At 46.4% G+C, this 18,511-nt stretch overlaps 1 protein-coding gene across 1 annotated transcript in view; it reads left to right on the top strand.

Annotated features, from left to right (window-relative positions):
- Nucleotides 1-18,511, top strand: part of spata1 (spermatogenesis associated 1) — a 65,718-nt gene that overhangs the window by 20,337 nt on the left and 26,870 nt on the right. Inside the window, exons 2-3 of the mRNA XM_043700118.2 lie at nucleotides 65-171; nucleotides 5,743-5,860. Of these exons, the coding sequence (XP_043556053.2) occupies nucleotides 65-171; nucleotides 5,743-5,860 (225 nt within the window). The remainder of the gene's footprint in view (nucleotides 1-64; nucleotides 172-5,742; nucleotides 5,861-18,511) is intronic.

Genomic DNA, 18,511 nt, shown 5'->3' with positions numbered 1-18,511 from the left:
TAGTGTCAAATTACATTGCGGGAGTATTGTGTATTCACAGTGCTGTTATTATAAACTGTTTCAGGTCATAGAGCTTCATGTTTTCTATGTCCCAGCGGAATTGTGGAACAGTAAGTTGAATACAGTTTCCAACCATGCCATAAACAAGTTCATCTCGGCAGGGTTCATCAGGTAAGGATTAATGCTGATTTTCTTGCTCTAAGCCTCTGTTGATGATGCAGTCCAATAGCGGTCGCCTGGCCAGGTTTGGGACTTTCCAGTTTGTGGGCTTTAGCTGCATCCTCGTTACCAGGGAGGGGCAATCCCTTTACACGTCTATCCCCCTTCAGGATGGTCTCAGGGCTCTCCGCGTCTTCCTGGAACAAAGGCCTGAACTGTCCTCACCCACTATCACCTTGCTCCGTCTGGCTAAGCCTGTCCCCACCCTCAACAATTTCTCCTTTAATTCCTCTCATTTTCTTCAGCTCAGCGGGGTGGCCATGGGTACACGCATGGGCCCCAGTTACACCTGTCTGTTCATGGAGCACGTGGAACTGTCCTACTCCAGCCCCCACCCACAACTCTTTCTCCACTGCCACATACACATTCCCCTACCCGCTCCTGTCAGCTTTCCACAGGGATCATTCCCTCCGGGATACCCCTGGTCCACTCTTCCTCCACTCCTAATGCACCCCTCGCAACTGCCGAAGGTGTAACACCTGCCCATTTACCTTCTCCCTCCACAATGTCCAAGGGCCCAAACACACCTTCCAGGTGAAGCAGCACTTTACATGCACTTCCCACAATCTAGTCTCCTGCATTCGCTGCTCACATTGGGGAGATGAAGTCTAGACTGGGCGACAGCTTCACAGAACATCTACGTTCTGCCCGCAAAAATGACCGAGCTTCCAGTTGCCTGCCACTCCAACACACTACCTTGTTCCCTGGCCAACATCTCTGTCTCAGCCTTGCTGCAGTGCTCCAGTGAAGCTCAGTACAAGCTGGAAGAACAGCACCTCATTTTCCACTTGGCAACCCTGCAGCCTTCAGGACTCAATATCAAGCTCAATAATCTTAGAGCCTGAGGCATTGTCTCCCACGTCCTTACCCCAACCCCCACACACCAGGCCTTGACATCCCATGGGCTGCTACCACAAACAGTCCACTGTCAGCCACTGATGGTCCCCATTAGCAGCTACTCATTCTCCCATTCCTTTGTCTATTCAACTGTTTTTTTTTCTCTCTCTCTCTCTCTCTCTCTCTCTCCCCCTCTCTCTGGGCTCTATCTCCACCTTGTTTACTGCCCCTCCCAATCCCATCTTTAGCATACACACCTACCCTTTCCTAATAACAATAGGTTCTGAGGAAGGGTCACTCGACCCAAAACTTTAACTGCTTTTTCTCCACAGATGCTGCCAGATCTGCTGAGCATGTCAGGTAATTTCTGCTTTTGTTTCAAGTTTGTGTTTCGCTGTGTGAAATTGTATTCCCTCTTCCATTCTTTAAAGAGCTCGCTCCTCAGCTTTGGGCACCACTTTGGTCTCCCGTGGCAGAGCTTTTGGCATTGGTCTCTTAATTGAGGAGAGGCTGTGATGCAGGGGTCCGAGAATCTCTGTTACGGGCCTGTTCCTAAGCCTGGTCAAGTTCACTACTCAGAGATCCAGGCTAGAGGTAACCTTGGCAACAGTTGATCTGTTGCCTGTCTTTCTTGTAGGGTCTAGACTGCTTTTTGTTGCATGCAGAAAGCCAGGGCTGAAGTCTGACCACAACAGGGAGGTGGCTCCCGACAGTCCAAGTGAAGGGGAGTTTATGTGCTCAGAGAAAGGGTGGTACAGTGACTCAGTGGTTAGGACCGCTATCTCACAGAACCAGCGACCTGGGTTCAATTCCACTCTCGGGTGACTGTCTGTGTGGAGTTTGAACATTTTCCCCATGTCTCTGTGGGTTTCCTCTGGGTGCTCTGGTTTCCTCGCACAGTCCAAAGACGTGCAGGTTAGGGAGGATTGGTCATGCTAAATAGCCCATAGTGTTCAGGGATGTGCAGACTAGGTGAATTAGCCATGGGAAATGCAGGATTATGGGGGTGGGTTTAGGTAGGATGCTCTTCCGACAGTCAGTGTAGACCTCATGGGCCAAATGGCTTGTTTCCGTACTGTAGGGATTCTATGAAAAGGTTGCCTCAGTCTCAATTTGGCAACATGATTTGTTCTGGTTTAGCTTTGGACAGGATTAGGTAGTGGAGCTTGGGCTGGGGAAAGAAAGCAATGAGGCAAAAGTGAGGACTGCAGATGCTGGAAACCAGAGTTTAGATTAGAGTGGTGCTGGAAAAGCACAGCAGGTCAGGCAGCATCCGAGGAGCAGGAAAATCGACGTTTCGGGCAAAAGCCCTTCATCAGGAATAGAGGCAGGGAGCCTCCAGAATGGAGAGATCAATGATCCCAGTCTTCCAAACGTTTAATATTTCTGCTCATCCAGTACTGCATGTCGGATTAGCAGCCTGTTAGTATGGCAACAGTGAAAGAGTTGGTGGTGAGGTAGAGCTGTGTGAGCAAGTGTGTGAAAATGAACATTGGTCTGGAGTTTTGCTGTCCAAGGGCAGTGTGTAGATGAGAAAAGGGAGGATCACTACCTGGGGGCAGGGACAGAGATGAGGAGGAATTTGTTTTCTCCCTGAGGGAATTTTTTTACCACAGAGGCTGGGCTGTTAAGTGGATCCAATTAATGGAATGAGTGTGATCCTCTTACTGACGCCGAAACAAGGCAGCTCGTGATTCAGTCATCGGCTTGTTTTATTGGATGCTTTCTTGGCCTATCTCTGAAAGGGTGAGATTAACCAGTGTAGGAACACATGCAAAACACATGCAAACAGGAAGGCAAATAGAATTTTGACATTTATTGCAAAAAGAATGGAGTATTAAAGTAGGGAAGTGTTGTTGTAATAGTGCTAGGCTTGGTGCAATCACCTCTGGAGTACTGCATTCAGTTTTGGTCTCTTAATTGAGGAGGGGTATAGTTGTATTGGAGGCAGTTCAGAGGAGGTTCATAATTACTTCCAAAAATGTGGGGTTTGTCTTACGAAGAGAGATTCAGCAGTTAGGCCTATACTGACGAGAATTTAGAAGGATGAGAGGAGATCTGATTGAGGTATATGTAGTGAATGTAACAAAGTCAGTCAGCTGACATTTTGTTTGACTTACTCATTCACAGGATGAGGGCATTGCTCATTAGGCCAACATTTATTGCCCATCCCTATTTGCTCAGAGGGCAGTTAAGAGTCAACTAATTGCTGTGGGTCTGGAGTCACAGAGAGACCAAACCAGGAAAGGATGGCGGTTTCCTCCCCTAAGGGGGATTAGTGAACCATAGTCATAGTAATAGAGTGCAGTAATAGAATGCGGAAAAGGCCCTTCGGCCCATCAGGTTTGTACTGACACGACTATCACTAAAGATGCACTAACCCAAATCTCCTGCACTTGTCCCATATCCTTGAATATTATGATATTTCAAGTGCTCACCCAGTTATTTGTTGAAGGTGGTAAGGTTTCCAGCCCCATTACTGTCCCAGGCAGCGCATTCCAGATTCCCACCACCTGCTGAGTGAAAAAGTTTCTCAAATCTCCTCTAAATCTCACAGTAAAACAATAGAATCATTGAACAGTAACTAAATGGGTTTCCTTGGAAGTCAACGGTGAATTCATGTTTATCATTAAACTCTTAATTCCAGATTGTTATTGAATTCAAATTCCACCATCTGCCCTGGAACTCCGAGTCTGGTGATAATTTATATATTTTTTAAATACTCATTAATGGGATGAGAGCGTTGCTGGCTGACCCAGCATTTTTTGCCCTAACCCAATTGACCAAAGGGCAGTTAAGAGTCAACCACATTGCTGTGGGTCTGGAGTCATACGTCGGCCAACCAGATAAGGATGGCAGATTTCCTTCCCTAAAGGACATTAATGAACCAGATAGGCTTTTCCAACAATCGATACAGTCGTCATTAGACTGTTACTTCCAAGTTTTAGTGACTTAAAATTCCACCATCTGCAGTGATGTGGTTCGAAGCCAGGTCCCAAGAACATTCCCTGGATCTGTGGATTAACAAGATTAGTGTGGTGCTGGAAAAGCACAGCAGGTCAGGCAGCATCCAAGGAGCAGGAAAATCGACGTTTCGGGCAAAAGCCCTTCATCAGGAATCTCTGGATTAACAGTCCAGCATTGATAACTAGGTCATTACCTCCACTGTATGTAGAATATGATTCCCCTGATTGTGGCTGTTAATCTGGTCCAATGAAGAAGCCTTGGCTGATATATAAAAACGTTTAGTGTCAAAGATACTCACAGTCTAGTGCCTGACTCTGTATAAGGCAGTACTATAGTTAAGGACTCCCCGCACGTAAATAAAGGGTGACTTGGTGATGATATCCCGGCCTTTGTGGAGTTATTTCAGTGTGTACTATACTCAGGAGAAAGTGAGGACTGCAGATGCTGGAGATCAGAGCTGAAACATGTGTTGCTGGAAAAGCACAGCAGGTCAGGCAGCATCCAAGGAGCAGGAGAATCGACGTTTCGGGCATAAGCCCTTCTTCAGCCCTCATTCCTGAAGAAGGGCTTATGCCCGAAACGTCGATTCTCCTGCTCCTTGGATGCTGCCTGACCTGCTGCGCTTTTCCAGCAACATATTTTTCAGCTCTGTGCTGTACTCAGTCAAAGGGGAGAGAGAGAGAGAGAAAAATGTCCTTCATCAGAATGGCTGACCAAGTGACTCTCCCCATCTTACCACCTGCCCTGGGGTTTTGGAGGAATTCAGAGAATTAACCTATTTGGCCATTTTACAAACTCTCCCCTTCCTGGGCCATGAAGTCCCGGGGTGGGATTTGAACCCGGAGTCTCTGGCTTGGGGTGAGGAAGCTGCCACTGTCCTTCAAGACTGGCAGGGGTGGAAGTTGCCCTGATTGATCCTGAGGGGTTGACTCCGAGGCATCATCCAATCGAAGATCTCCTTGTGAGGTTTCTATTCCAGATCTCTTTTTTAACAAATATCTTCATGGGATGTGGGTGTCACTGGCTAGGCTAACATTTATTGCCCCTCCCTAATTGCCCAGAGGACGGTTACGAGTCAGCGTGGTCTGAAGTCTTCATTGGCCAGACCAGGTAAGGACAGCAGATTTTTTTCCTTAAAAGGCATTAGTGAACCAGATGAGTTTCTATAACAGTGGATAATGGAAGCAGTCTCTTTGGCCGATCGAGTCCACACTGACCCTCCGAAGAGCATCTCACCTCCGTACCTTTGTGACCCGGCATTTCCCAAGGCTCATCCACCTAACCTACACATCCTTGGACACTATGGGCAATTCACCAAACCTGAACATCCTTTGACTGTGGGAAGAAACCAGAGCACCTGGAGGGAACCCACGCAGACATGGGGAGAATGTGCAAACTCCACACAGACAGTTGCCTGAGGCTGGAATTGAACCAAGGTTCCTGGCACTGTGAGGCAGTGGTGCTAACTACTGAGCCATCATATAAGCCTAAATGGTCTCCATGAGGTGAGCTTTTAATTCCAGTTTTTATAGAGTTCAATTTTATCATCTGCCATTGTGGGATTATCCTGAGGTTGACTGGATGAGTGACACTATCATTTCCCCCATATTAATCAAAGTTGAAATTCCTGTAATTACTTTGTGTTCTGAGCATCAGGGAGAGTTATTGATCAGCATTGGTGAAGCCAGAATTTCTGAACGCCTCATATCTCATTGGCAGGGTTTTACCTGAACTAAATCTGAAAGCACTGAGGCAGCAGGTCGGAGACTTGCTTGGAGCTCGGACTGTCGATGGTACCTTTGCTTTCCTGAAATGTATTGGAAGGAGTTTAGCAATGGTGAGTCATTGGCTGCCTGGCCTACATGAATGAATTCTGGTGTTTATGGGTTCAGAGGGGAGGGGGTGGATAGGGATATGCATTACTGAATGGAATGGGGCTCAGGTCACTTTCAAATCCAACCATCGCACACTGGTGTTGGTACACATGACTGTGATGCTTTTGGACTGTCGCATAAAACGAAAACCCTGACTATTCACCAATGCCCCTTAGTAAAGGAGAACCTTTTGCCCCTCAAACCATCTACCCTCTGTGTGACTCCTGTGCCTACAGCCTCACTCTTAGCTTGTGCCATGTCCACCAGATAGACTGAATGACCGCTCAGCTGAACTGCTTCATAAACAAGGGGGTGAAAGGTTATCAGGGAGATGCAAGAATGTAGAGTTGAGGTTAAAGTCAGATCAGCAATGATCAGCAATGAATGACGGAGCAACTAGGAGGAGCTTAGATCAGAGTGGTGCTGGAAAAGCACAGCAGGTCAGGCAGCGTCCAAGGAGCAGGAAACTCGACGTTCCGGGCAAAAGCCCTTCATCAGGAATCAACTAGAAGGGCTGAGTGGCCGACTCTTAGAGTCATAGAGTTATGCAGCACAGAAACAGACCCTTCGGTCCAACTAGTCCATGCTAGATAATCCCAAACTAAGCTATCATTTATACTCGAGTAATAGTCGAATTGTTTTGACTACTTTTTAGAAGTCTATGGGGTCGACTATTACACGGATACTATTTTTGAGGGGCTGAAATTCACGTCAAAATTCATGCCATATCATTAGCAGAATTCATACTGTATCATTAGCAGAAGCCCAACTGATCTCTAAATGAATAAAGGGGAAAAAAAAAAGAATTATGGTAATTCAGAAAATACGGAGCGGAGCACAACAGCCAGTGGACTGGAAGATCGGGAGCAGAGCAATCGCCAGACTGGAACATTATAGCGGGATGTGATGGCCGGCACACTGATTCATAAACGTTGATCTGTTCTCTGTGAAGAACTAGGGTGGGCTTTCACATGAGATATGTGGAAAATTTCAGGTTATTTGGCCAAAAGTAGGGGGTCGACCTTTACACGAGATCGACTATTACTTGAGTATATATGGTGGTCACACCTGCCTGCTCCTGGCCCATAAACCTCCAAACCTTTCCTCTTCATGCACTATTCCAAAATTCTTTTAAACATTGTAATTGTACCCACATCCACCTCTTCCTCAGGAAGTTCATTCTGTTCCTTGTCATAATTTTTGGAGACATGGAAACATGAGTAGGCCATTCACCCCTTCGGGCCTGTTCCGCCATTCAATGTAATCATGGCCGATTATCCAACTCAGTGCCCTGTTCCCACTCCCTCTCCATTCCCTTTGATCCCTTTAGCCCTACGGACTCCATCTAGCTCCTCCTTGAAAACATTCAATGTTTTGGCATCAACCATTGGGGTGGCACGGTGACTCAGTGGTTAGCACTGCTGCCTCACAGCACCAGGGACCCAGGTTCGACTCCAGCCTTGGGCGACTGTCTGTGTGGAGTTTGCACATTCTCCCCAGGTGGGTTTCCTCTGGGTGCTCCGGTTTCCTCCCACAATCCAAAGATGTGCAGGTCAGGTAAATTGGCCATGCTAAATTACCCATAGCTTTAACTGCATTAGTCAGAGGGAAAGGGTCTGGGTGGGTTTCTCTTTGGAGGGTCGGTGTGGACTTGTTGGGCCAAAGGGCCTGTATCCACACTGTAGGGAATCTAATCAAACCGCTTTCCGTGACAGAGAATTCCACAGGCTCACTACAGTCTGGGTGAAGACATTCCTCCTCATCTAAGTCTCAAATGGTCTACCCTGTATCAGCTCTAGTGCCCTGAGGCTCTAGGCAATAAACCGTGGCCTTACCAGTGAAATGCAACCCCCAGTGAATGGTTGATTCAGTTCAGAGGAAAGGCTGGATGGAGTGGACTTGACCTCACTGAATTTAGAAGAATATGGGGGGATCTCATAGAAACATACAAAACCCTGATGGGACTGGACAGGCTAGATGTAGGAAGAATGTTCCCGATGTTGTGGAGGTCCAGAATACGGGGCTAAGCCATTCAGGACTGAGATAAGGAAGAATTTCTTCACTCAGAGAGCTGTGAACCTGTGGAATTCTCTCCCACAGGAAGCTGTTGGGGCCAGTTCATTAGATATTATCAAGAGGGAGCTGGAAAGATATAAAAGGGGCAACTTTTTCACTCAGTGGTTGGTGCGTGTATGGAATGAGCTGTCAGAGGAAGTGGTGGAGGCTGGTACAATTACAACATTTAAAAGGCATCTGGATGGTGTATGAATAGGAAGGGTTTAGAGGGATATAGAACAAATGCTGGCAAATGGGACTAGATTAATTTAGAATGTCTGGTTGGTATAGACGTGTTTTTTCCATGCTGTACAGCTCTGTGACTCTAGCTGTGAGAAAGTTTCCCTGTCAATATTTACCCTTTCGAGCGCTAATGTCAAAGACATGCTCCACCACAATTTGTGTGCGACATAGGCCAGGTCACAGCACCTTGTCTGACTTTCTTTTAAACCAAAATTCTTCCCATCCCAGTGTACATCCCAGTACTGTCCGTGTCACTCACGATGCAGCCTGAGCTCGGTGCTCCTGGTACATGTTACTGTCCTCAATATTCTGGCCAAACCAATCCCACCAAAGGCACTCCATCATCCACCCTGATCTTTCCACTCCAGTATTCGTCAGACATAAGCATTGTTCACTTACAACGCAAAGCGTTTACAAGATTGGCAGTTCCTCGTAAAATAAAGTTGTAAAAATGCAAATTGTCTTGTGGGCATTGAGGTTAGACTGTCCCCTCAATGTGCTTCAAAACAACACTGTTTTCCAACAGTAAAAGGAGCGAGAATGAGATTTTAATGTGAGGCTGCGAACAAAGCAAAGGCGAAATGAGGAAATCCATTTTCACCCAGTGAGTGGTTAGGGTGTGGAATGCACTGCCTGGGAATGTGGTGGAGGCAGGTTCAATTGAGGCATCCAAGAGGGGCATTGGATGGTTATTTGGATAGAAACAATGGGTAAGGGTAGGGGGAAAAGGGAGGTAATGATGTTCGTTTAACAAGATGGGCTGAAAGGCCTTCTTCTGCACTGTCACAGTTCTGTGATTCATAAACATTGCACCTCAATAGATTCTATAAGAGTGTGACTGCTGTGGGCTCCAAAACTCAAAAAGGTCAGTTGCAACATTGTGTAACTGTGCACAATCAATGATTTTATCAGTCAAGAGTGACCATGTGAACTGCAGGACGTGCTGAGGCATGTTGGGGATTTGGAGAGCCTTTGTCCTTGCTCATGGTTTACTGTATGTCATTACAGCTCCTTGTCGTCACTGTTACAGAGTGTACGCTGTCAGGGTGTAGCTCAATCTTATTGACTCTCAGAGGCCAGTCGCAACTTGTCCCACCTGTGACAAAAATAAATCTGACGAAGGGGAGAAAAAGCCTTTGCTATTCACCTTATTTATGCCCCCCATGATTTTATAAACCTCGGTAAGGTCACCCCCTCAACCTCCTATGCCCCAATGAAAAAAGGTCCTTGCCTATCCTGCCCCTCCTTATAAAATGAACCCTCCATTCCCAGCAACAGCCTGGTAAATCCGTGTGCCCCTTCTTGAAGGGAAGTTATACAGGCTTTGGAGGCAGTCCAGAGAAAATTCACTGGGCTGCTACTGGTAATGGAGGAACTGCCTCATGAGAAGAAGTTGAGTAGGTTGGGTCTGTATTTACTAGAATTTAGAAGAATGAAATTCAAATGTCCAAGATTCTTTTAATTTACTCACAGGGTGTGGGCATTACTGGCTCCCTCCCTAGTTGCCCTTGAGAAGGTGGTGGTGAGCTGTCTTCTTGAACTTGATTAGATTTTTTTTTAGATTACATTACAGTGTGGAAACAGGCCCTTCGACCCAACAAGTCCACACCGACCCGCCGAAGCGCAACCCACCCATACTCCTACATTTACCCCTTCACCTAACACTACGGGCAATTTAGCATGGCCAATTCACCTGACCTGCACATCTTTGTACTGTGGGAGGAAACCGGAGCACCCGGAGGAAACCCACGCAGACACGGGGAGAATGTGCAAACTCCACATAGTCAGTCGCCTGAGTCGGGAATTGAACCCGGGTCTCAGGCGCTGTGAGGCAGCAGTGCTAACCACTGTGCCACCCATGCAGCACTTGAGTATAGGAGTTGGGACATCAGAGCATTGAGTATAGGAGTTGGGACATCATATTGAGGTTGTACAGGACATTGGAGTGCAGGTTCATAGCTCCTTGAAAGTGGAGTCGCAGGTAGATAGGATAGTGAAGAAGGCGTTTGGTATGCTTTCCTTTATTGGTCAGAGCATTGAATACAGGAGTTGGGAGGTAATGTTGCGGCTGTACAGGACATAGGTTTAGCCACTGTTGGAATATTGCGTGCAATTCTGGTCTCCTTCCTATCGGAAAGATATTGTGAAACTTGAAAGGGTTCAGAAAAGATTTACAAGGATGTTGCCAGGGTTGGAGGATTTGAGCTATAGGGAGAGGCTGAACAGGCTGGGGCTGTTTTCCCTGGAGCGTCGGAGGCTGAGGGGTGACCTTATAGTGGTTTACAAAATTATGAGGGGCATGGATAGGATAAATAGACAAAGTCTTTTCCCTGGGGTGGGGGAGTCCAGAACTAGAGGGCATAGGTTTAGGGTGAGAGGGGAAAGATATAAAAGAGACCTAAGGGGCAACCTTTTCATGCAGAGGGTGGTACGTGTATGGAATGAGCTGCCAGAGGAAGTGGTGGAGGCTGGTACAATTGCAACATTTAAGAGGCATTTGGATGGGTATATGAATAGGAAGGGTTTGGAGGGATATGGGCCGGGTGCTGGCAGGTGGGACTAGATTGGGTTAGGATATCTGGTTGGCATGGACGGGTTGGACCGAAGGGTCTGTTTCCATGCTGTATATCTCTATGACTGTGTGACTTTATTGGTGAGGCCTCTTCTGGAGCACTGTGTCCAGTTCTGGTCACCCTGTTATAGGAAGGAGATTATTAAATTAGAGAAGGTTCACAAAAGATTTACCAGGATGTTGCTGGGACTGGAGTGTTTGGGTTATAAAGTGAGGCTGCGACTTTGTTCAGAGTCGAAGATTGTGGCGCTGGAAAAGCACAGCCGGTCAGGCAACATCCGAGGAGCAGGAGAGTCGATGTTTTGGGCATAAGTCCTTCATCAGGAATGAGGGGGTGGGGGCTCAAGGGGGCTGAGAGATAAATGGGGTGGGGGTGTGTGGCTGGGGGAAGAGAGCTGAGGATGCAATAGGTAGATGAAGGTGGAGATAATGGTAATAGGCCGGAGAGGACGGCAGAGCGGATAGATGGGAAGGAAGATGGACGGATGGGACAGGTCATGAGGGCGGTACCGAGTTGGAAGGCTGGGACTGGGATGAGATGGGGGGAGAGGAAATGAGGAAACTGGTGAAATCCACATTGATCCCGTGTGGTTGGAGGGTCCCGAGGCGGAGGATGAGGTGTTTTTCCTCTAGGCATCAGGTGGTAAAGGTTTGGTGATGGAGGAGGCCAAGGACTTGCATGTTTTTGGTGGAGCTGAAGGGGGAGTTAAAGTGTTTGGGCATGGGCAGTTAGGTTGTCTTTTTCACTGGACCATAGGAGTTTGAGGGGTGTCCTTATAGTGGTTTATAAAATCATGAGAGGCATGGATAAGGTGAATAGCAAAGATCTTTTACTTAAGGTGGAGGATTTCAAGACGAGAGGGTATATTTTTAAGCAAAAGGAGAAAGATTAAAAAGACATGAGGGGCAATCCTTTTATACAGAGAATGATTCATGTCTGAAATGAACTTCCAGAGGAAGTGGAATATGCAGGTATAGGTACAATATTTACAAGAAATCTGGACAAGTTTAGGAACATAGTTGGCATAAACTGGTTGGACCTAAGGGTTTGTATCCTTGCTATATGACTCTATGTGTGCTGTAGGTTAACCCATAATGCTGTTCAGGAGGGAGTTCCAGGATTTTGATCCAGCAACACTTAAGGAACAGCCTACTCATAGGGCAGGGAATATCGGCTGTGACAGCAATAAACACAATATATATTGATGATCCTGAGTGACTCTCTGAGCTTCCATTTCAAGGAGGAAATGTCTACTGGGGCAGGAGGAGTGGACATAGCCAGTGGTAAGTAGGCAGGTGGATAATGCCAGGGTAACTGTTAAAACAGATTAATCTGCTCTTGTTTAGTCACTGGATCCCATCATGCAGGGCTGCACACTCAAGGACCCATTCCCTACCCCTGTGTAGTTTAGCACTGAGGGATATCAGAGAGTATTCGTCGGAATGGCAGGGGCTTGATGGGATTGTCACTGGGTTAGTAATGCAGCACTCCAGGCTAATACTCTGGGGATATGGAAGCTCAGGTCCCACCATGGCAAATGGTGAAATTTGGATACAGTGAAAAATATTATATTTTATTTTATGAAAACTGGTCTAATAAGTAGAGAAGAACTCGAAGCAGGAGCCCCTCGAGCCTTCACTGCCATTCACTCCCATCTTAGCTGATCTCATCTCAGCCTCAGCTCCACCTTCCTGCCTGCTCTCCATAACCCTTTACCCCTTTACAAATTAAACATCTGTCCACCTCCTCCTTCAATTTACTCAATGTTCCAACATCTGCCACACTCTGGGCGGGTGAATTCCACAGAAGTAATTTCTTCCCATCTCTGTTTAAAAATGTGTTATCCCTCAGCCTAAAACTATGACTTCATTCTGTGTTACCCCACAAGGAGAAACATCCTCTCTATGTTTACTTTGTCAGTCCCCTTTAGCATCTTACACACCTCAATTAGATCTCCTCTCATTCTTCTAAACTCCAGAGAGAGCATCAGTCTAAACTGCTCAATCTCGCCTCATAAGACAAATCTCTCATCTCTGGAATCAGTCTCGTGAACCTCCTCTGAGGTAAAAGTGAGGACTGCAGATGCTGGAGATCAGACTCAAGATTACTGTGGTGCTGGAAAAGCACAGCAGGTCAGGCAGCATCTGAGGAGCAGGAAAATCGATGTTTCGGGCAAAAGCCCCTCATCAGGAATGAAGGGCTCCTGCCCGAAACGTCGATTTTCCTGCTCCTTGGATGCTGCCTGACCTGCTGTGCTTTTCCAGCACCACTCTAATCTTGACTTTGAACCTCCTCTGAGCTGCCTCCCAACAGAATTACCTCCCTTCTGAAGTAAGGAGACCACAATTGTTCACAGGTGCAGTCTCACTAATGGATAGGTAAAAACAATGACTGCAGACGCTGGAAACCAGATTCTGGATTAGAGTGGTGCTGGAAAAACACAGCAGATCAGGCAGCATCCGAGGAGTAGGAAAATCGACGTTTCGGGCAAAAGCCCTTCATCAGGAATACAGGCAGAGTGCCTGAAGGGTGGAGAGATAAATGAGAGGAGGGTGGGGGTGGGGAGAAAGTAGCATAGAGTACCACTAATGCTTCACTAATGCCCGGTAGACCTCCAGCAGCCCTCCCCTACTTTTATATTCTATTCCTTTAGCAGTAAATGCTAATATTCCATTGCCTTCTTTATTACCTGCAGACCAGTTCTCTGCAACTTGTGCATGAGGTTTGATCATCCAGTAAACTCCAGTGTCACTTTGCGCAGGAGACCACTCCAAATCTTATTGTGACCTCCCATGGGAATTCCCCCTGAAGAACCTCATCTTCCATAGGTCTTGGAATTACAAATACTGCCATTCCTGTGAATGGAGTTTGGGCCTGGGGCATCCCATTCCTCGGCAGAGGCCCTGGAAAAATCAGGAGAGCATGTCGAATTCCTGAAGAACATGGGTGATCCAGATGGGTTTTCAACGTTGGCTTGATGGTCACCATTGTTGCATAAAATAATGTTCTAAAAGTCAGAGTGACCCATTTCTCCCTGAAAGTGGCCACGGAATGTAGATAGGGTGGTAAAGAAGGCGTATGGCATGCATGCCTTTATGTGTCGGGGATTTGAGTGCAAGGGTCAGGATGTCATGTTGCATCTTAATTAGACTTTTTTTTTCCGCGATCATCGCTGGCCAGGTCAGCATTTATTGCCCATCCCTAAATGTTAAGAATCAACCACATTGCTATGGGTCTGGAGTCACATGTAGACAGGTAAGGATGGCAGTTTCCTTCTCTAAAGGACATTAGTGAACCAGATGGGTTTTCCTGACAATCGACTATGGATTTGTGGTCATCACTATGTGCTTAATTCCAGATTTTTATTGAAGTCAAATTCCACCATCTGCCATGGTAGGATTTGAACCCAGCGCCCCAGAACACTGTAGGCCCCACTGAGAGTATTGTGTTCAATTCTGGTCGCCACATTACAGGAAGGATGTGGAGGCTTTGGAGAGGTGCAGAGAGGTTTACCAGGATGCTGCCTGGATTAGAAGATAGGCGCTGTAAGGAGAGGCTAGAAAAACTCGGGTTGTTTTCTCTGGAGTGGCGGAGGCTGAGGGGTGATGAGATAAAAGTCCATAAAATAATAGGCTGCATAGATAGAGTTGACAGTCAGAATCTTTTTCCTGGAGTTAGAATGTCTAAAACTAGGGGCATGCATTTAAAGTGAGAGGGGGAAAGTTCAAAGGAGATGTGAAGGGCAGGATTTTTACACAGAGAGTGACAGGAGTCTGGAATGCGCTGCCAGGGTGGTAGTGGAGACAGGTATGATAGGGGTGTTTAATGGTCTCTTAGATAAGGACATGAATATTCAAGGAATGGAGGGATATGGACCAAGGGCAGGCAGAAGGAATTAGTTTAATTTGGCGTCATGTTCAGCACAATATTGTGGGCCGAAGGGCCTGTTCCTGTGCTGTATTGTTCTATGTTCTGTTAGCTCCGCCCAACTGATGATGTCAGACCCTCTCTGCTTTGAGGGACAGTTCATCTTGTTGGAGATGGGAGTGGAGACAGCTGTGACTTTCCAGGCTCTGGATAACCCTCATGATGCCAAACTAGTCAATGTTGATTGTATTTATTGTCACCCAGTCAGAAACAACAGTGACCACAGAGAATGCTGGAGTGATTGGAGAGGTTGGGATTGCTTTCCTTGGAGCAGAGAAGGCTGAGGGGTGACATGATTGAGGTGTACAAAACTGTGAGGGATAGACACAAAGTAGACAGGAGGAATCTCTGGGCAGACAGTTCAAACTCCAGAGGTCATAGATTCAAGCTAAGTGGCATAAGGATTCGAGGGGACGTGAGGAGAAACACTTTTTGTACAGAGGGTGGTGGGTGACTGGAATTGGTTGCCTGAGTTGATAGTGGAAGCAGAGGTCCGAAACCCTTTTAAAAAGTATCTGATTCTGTGTCTTAAGTGCTGTACACTGCAGAGCTATGGGTTGGATGCTGGAAGATGGGATTAAAAGGGCATCAGGATGTATTTGGTTCAGCATGGACAAGATGGGCTGAATGACCCCATTCTGAACAAAGCGAACAACGAACAAAGAAATTACAGCACAAAAACAGGCTCTTCGGCCCTCCAAGCCTGCACCGATCCACATCCTCTATCTAAACCTGCTGCCTATTTTCTAAGGATGTGTATCCCTTTGCTCCCTGCCCATTCATGTATCTGTCTGCATAATGATGCTATCGTGCCCGCCTCTACCACCTCCACTGGCAATGCGTTCCAGGCACCCACCACCCTCTGTGAAGTAAATAATTTTCCACGCATATCACCCGTAAACATTTCCCCTCTCACTTTGTACTCATGACCCCTAGTAATTGAGTCTCTCACTGTGGGAAAAAGTTTGTTGCTATCCACCCTGTCTATACCTCTCATGATTTTGTAGCCCTGAATCAGGTCCCCCCTCAACCTCCTTCTTTACAATGAAAATAATCCTAATTCTACTCAATTTCTCTTCTTAGCTAGCACCCTCCATACCAGGTAACATGCTGTCAAACCTCTGCTGCACGCTCTCCAAAGTGTTCAATCCTTTTGGTCATGTGGTGAGCAGAATTATATGCAGTATTCCAACTCTGGTCAAACCAAAGTCTTATGCAACTGTAACATGACCTGCCAACTCTTATACTCAATACTCCGTCCAATGAAGGAAAGCATGCCGTATGCCTTCTTGACCACTCTACTGACCAGCGTTGCCACCTTCAGGGAACAGTGGACCTGAACACCCAGATCTCTCTGTATATCAATTTCCGGTAGAAGCTTTCCATTTACTGTGTAGTTCTGTGCAGTATCATTTCTGTGGTTTCTAAACTCAGCAGGTCTGGCAGCATCTGTGGAGAGAGAACTGGAGATAAGGTTTTGAGTTGAATTAGAGTTAGAGGATGAAGTGTGTTTTCGCTTGGTTAATTTGCTACCATCATTCAGTGTCTCACAGCATTCAGTTGCTTGATGTGAGGGTGGTAGTTCTTGCATTTTCTGTGCTGGAGGGCCCCGCTGTTATCGTGCTGCTGTGCTCCCTATTGCAGCCTGTATCCCTTGCAGTGAAACCATTGCACCCGTAAACTGTGTTTAGGAGGCGTTACACGTCACTGGCAAAACTACCCTTTACGCAGACCTAACAACAACTCTTGTGGGCAAAATTATACAGGGGTGTCTCTACCCCTCTGTCCTGTCCCTCTTAACTGCTGCAGCTCTTAAATCCTGCAGCACTGCCCAAGTCCACAAGCCAAAACTAATTATTGTGACATCCCTTGCAAAGTGGAACTTACCAGTGACTGGGAAAATCTCCCTGTTGGTTAAAGTAATTTCTAAGACAAAGGAAGTCAAACACCTTGAACTACTGCAGTCAACTTGGGTCTACCTGCAGCATATGACCATAAAAAGTAGAAGAAGGCCATTCAGCCCCTCGGAACTGCTCTGCCTTGCAATAGGATCATTGTTGATTCAACATTCCTCACATTCATTTTCCTGCCTTTTCCCCTTGACTCCCCAACTGATCAAGAATCTATTGATCTCAGCTTTAAATATACATAAGGACTCTGCCCCCACTGCTCTCTGTGGTAAAGGGTTCCAAAGACTCTCAGCCCTCTGAGAGATTCCAAACTAATGATTCCTTCACGATTGGTTTATTGCAATGTGAAACATTTTGAACTCATTTTGAACGTCCTTATTCACACTGTTTTTCATGTCATAAAATGTTATCAGCAGTTTATTTTATGAAAGGTTGCAAGGTGAGGTAACTACAGTTCACCGAGTGGAGTTCATGTCCACACCTTGATGTATTGATTGATCAGACATATTTCCCATTAATTTTTAATGGATATGGGTGTCACTAGCTAGGCCAGCAATTATTGGCTATCCTGAATTACCCAGAGGGTAGTCAAGAGTCAATTACAGGGCAAATGCTCTCAGTCTTTTTCCCAGGGTTGGGGAATCAAGGACTAGAGGGAATCACTTTAAGGTTAGAGGGGAAAGAATAAAAGGGAACCTGAGGGAAAACCTTTTTACACAGAGGGTGGTACGCATATGGAATGAGCTGCCAGTGGAAGTGGTTGAGGCGGGTACACAACATTAAAAAGGCATTTGGACAAATACATGGATTGGAAAAGTTCAGAAGGATATGGGCCAAGTGCAGGGAAATGGGGTTAGTGTGGATGGACATTTTGGTCAGAATGGACCAGTTTGGGCTAAAGGGCCTGTCTCTGTGCTGTAGGAGTCTATAATTCTATGACACATTGCTGTGGGTCTGGAGTCACATGTAGAGCAGACTAGGTAAGGATGGCAGATTTTCTTCCCTAAAGGATATTATTGAACTCGATGGGTTTTTACATCAGAGGTAGCTATCATCCCAGAATTATTTTCTGAATTGTACTAGAACCCATGTCCCCAGATTAACAAGGGACACTGGATTACTAAACCTGTGACATTACCACAACTCCATTACCTGGCCTGGGATGCTAAACCCATCATTGGAATTAAACAAACCTGAGAAAGCTGTGAGTTGATCCAAAATTGGAAATTCAAGTCTGAGTCTAAATGAGATAAACACACAGAACACAAGGCAGCTCTCCACCACCTTCCCTGGGCAACTAGGGATGGACAATGACTGCTGATCCAGCTGGTGATGCCCACCTCCCAGGAGTAAATTAAAACAACATCCATTTTGAGACACTGAGGATCTTTAGAGCTAATTGAGATCTTTATGTTCCTCCAGCTCTTGAGCGACCCTGATTTTATTCTCTCAAGTATTGGTGGCAGACTCACCCCAGACTCTGCAATATGCTTCTCCCAACATGCTTTCTGATGTTCAGCCTCCTTTCCTTCCCATTCCTACCTTTAAATTGGACCATTCCAATTGATCAGCCGCATGCCTTGCATCCTTTGAATAAACTTGAGCTTGTCTTAAAAGACCTGTTGGCCCTACCTTAGGTTCTTGCGTCTTCCATCTCTGTAACTTCCTCCAACACCATCAGGAGGAATTGAGGAGGAGGAAGGAGAGAAGGAGGAGAATACAAGGAGGAATTTCTTCCCTCAGAGGGTTGAGAGTCTTCGGAACTCCTTGTCACTGAGAGCTGTGGGGGTAGAGTCCTTGTGTATATTTAAGGCTGAGAGAGATTCTTGATCAGTCAGGAATCAAGGGTTACAGGGAAAGGGCAGGAAGTTGGATGTGAGGAACGTTGGATCAGCCGTGATCCTAT

This window comes from Chiloscyllium plagiosum, unplaced genomic scaffold (assembly GCF_037043375.1).
Source record: "Chiloscyllium plagiosum isolate Xiang-an unplaced genomic scaffold, Cpla_swu_hap1 HiC_scaffold_9, whole genome shotgun sequence".
NCBI lineage: Eukaryota > Metazoa > Chordata > Chondrichthyes > Orectolobiformes > Hemiscylliidae > Chiloscyllium > Chiloscyllium plagiosum.
The sequence above is the reverse complement of the archived record's forward strand: the minus strand, read 5'-3'. Positions and strand labels throughout refer to the sequence as shown.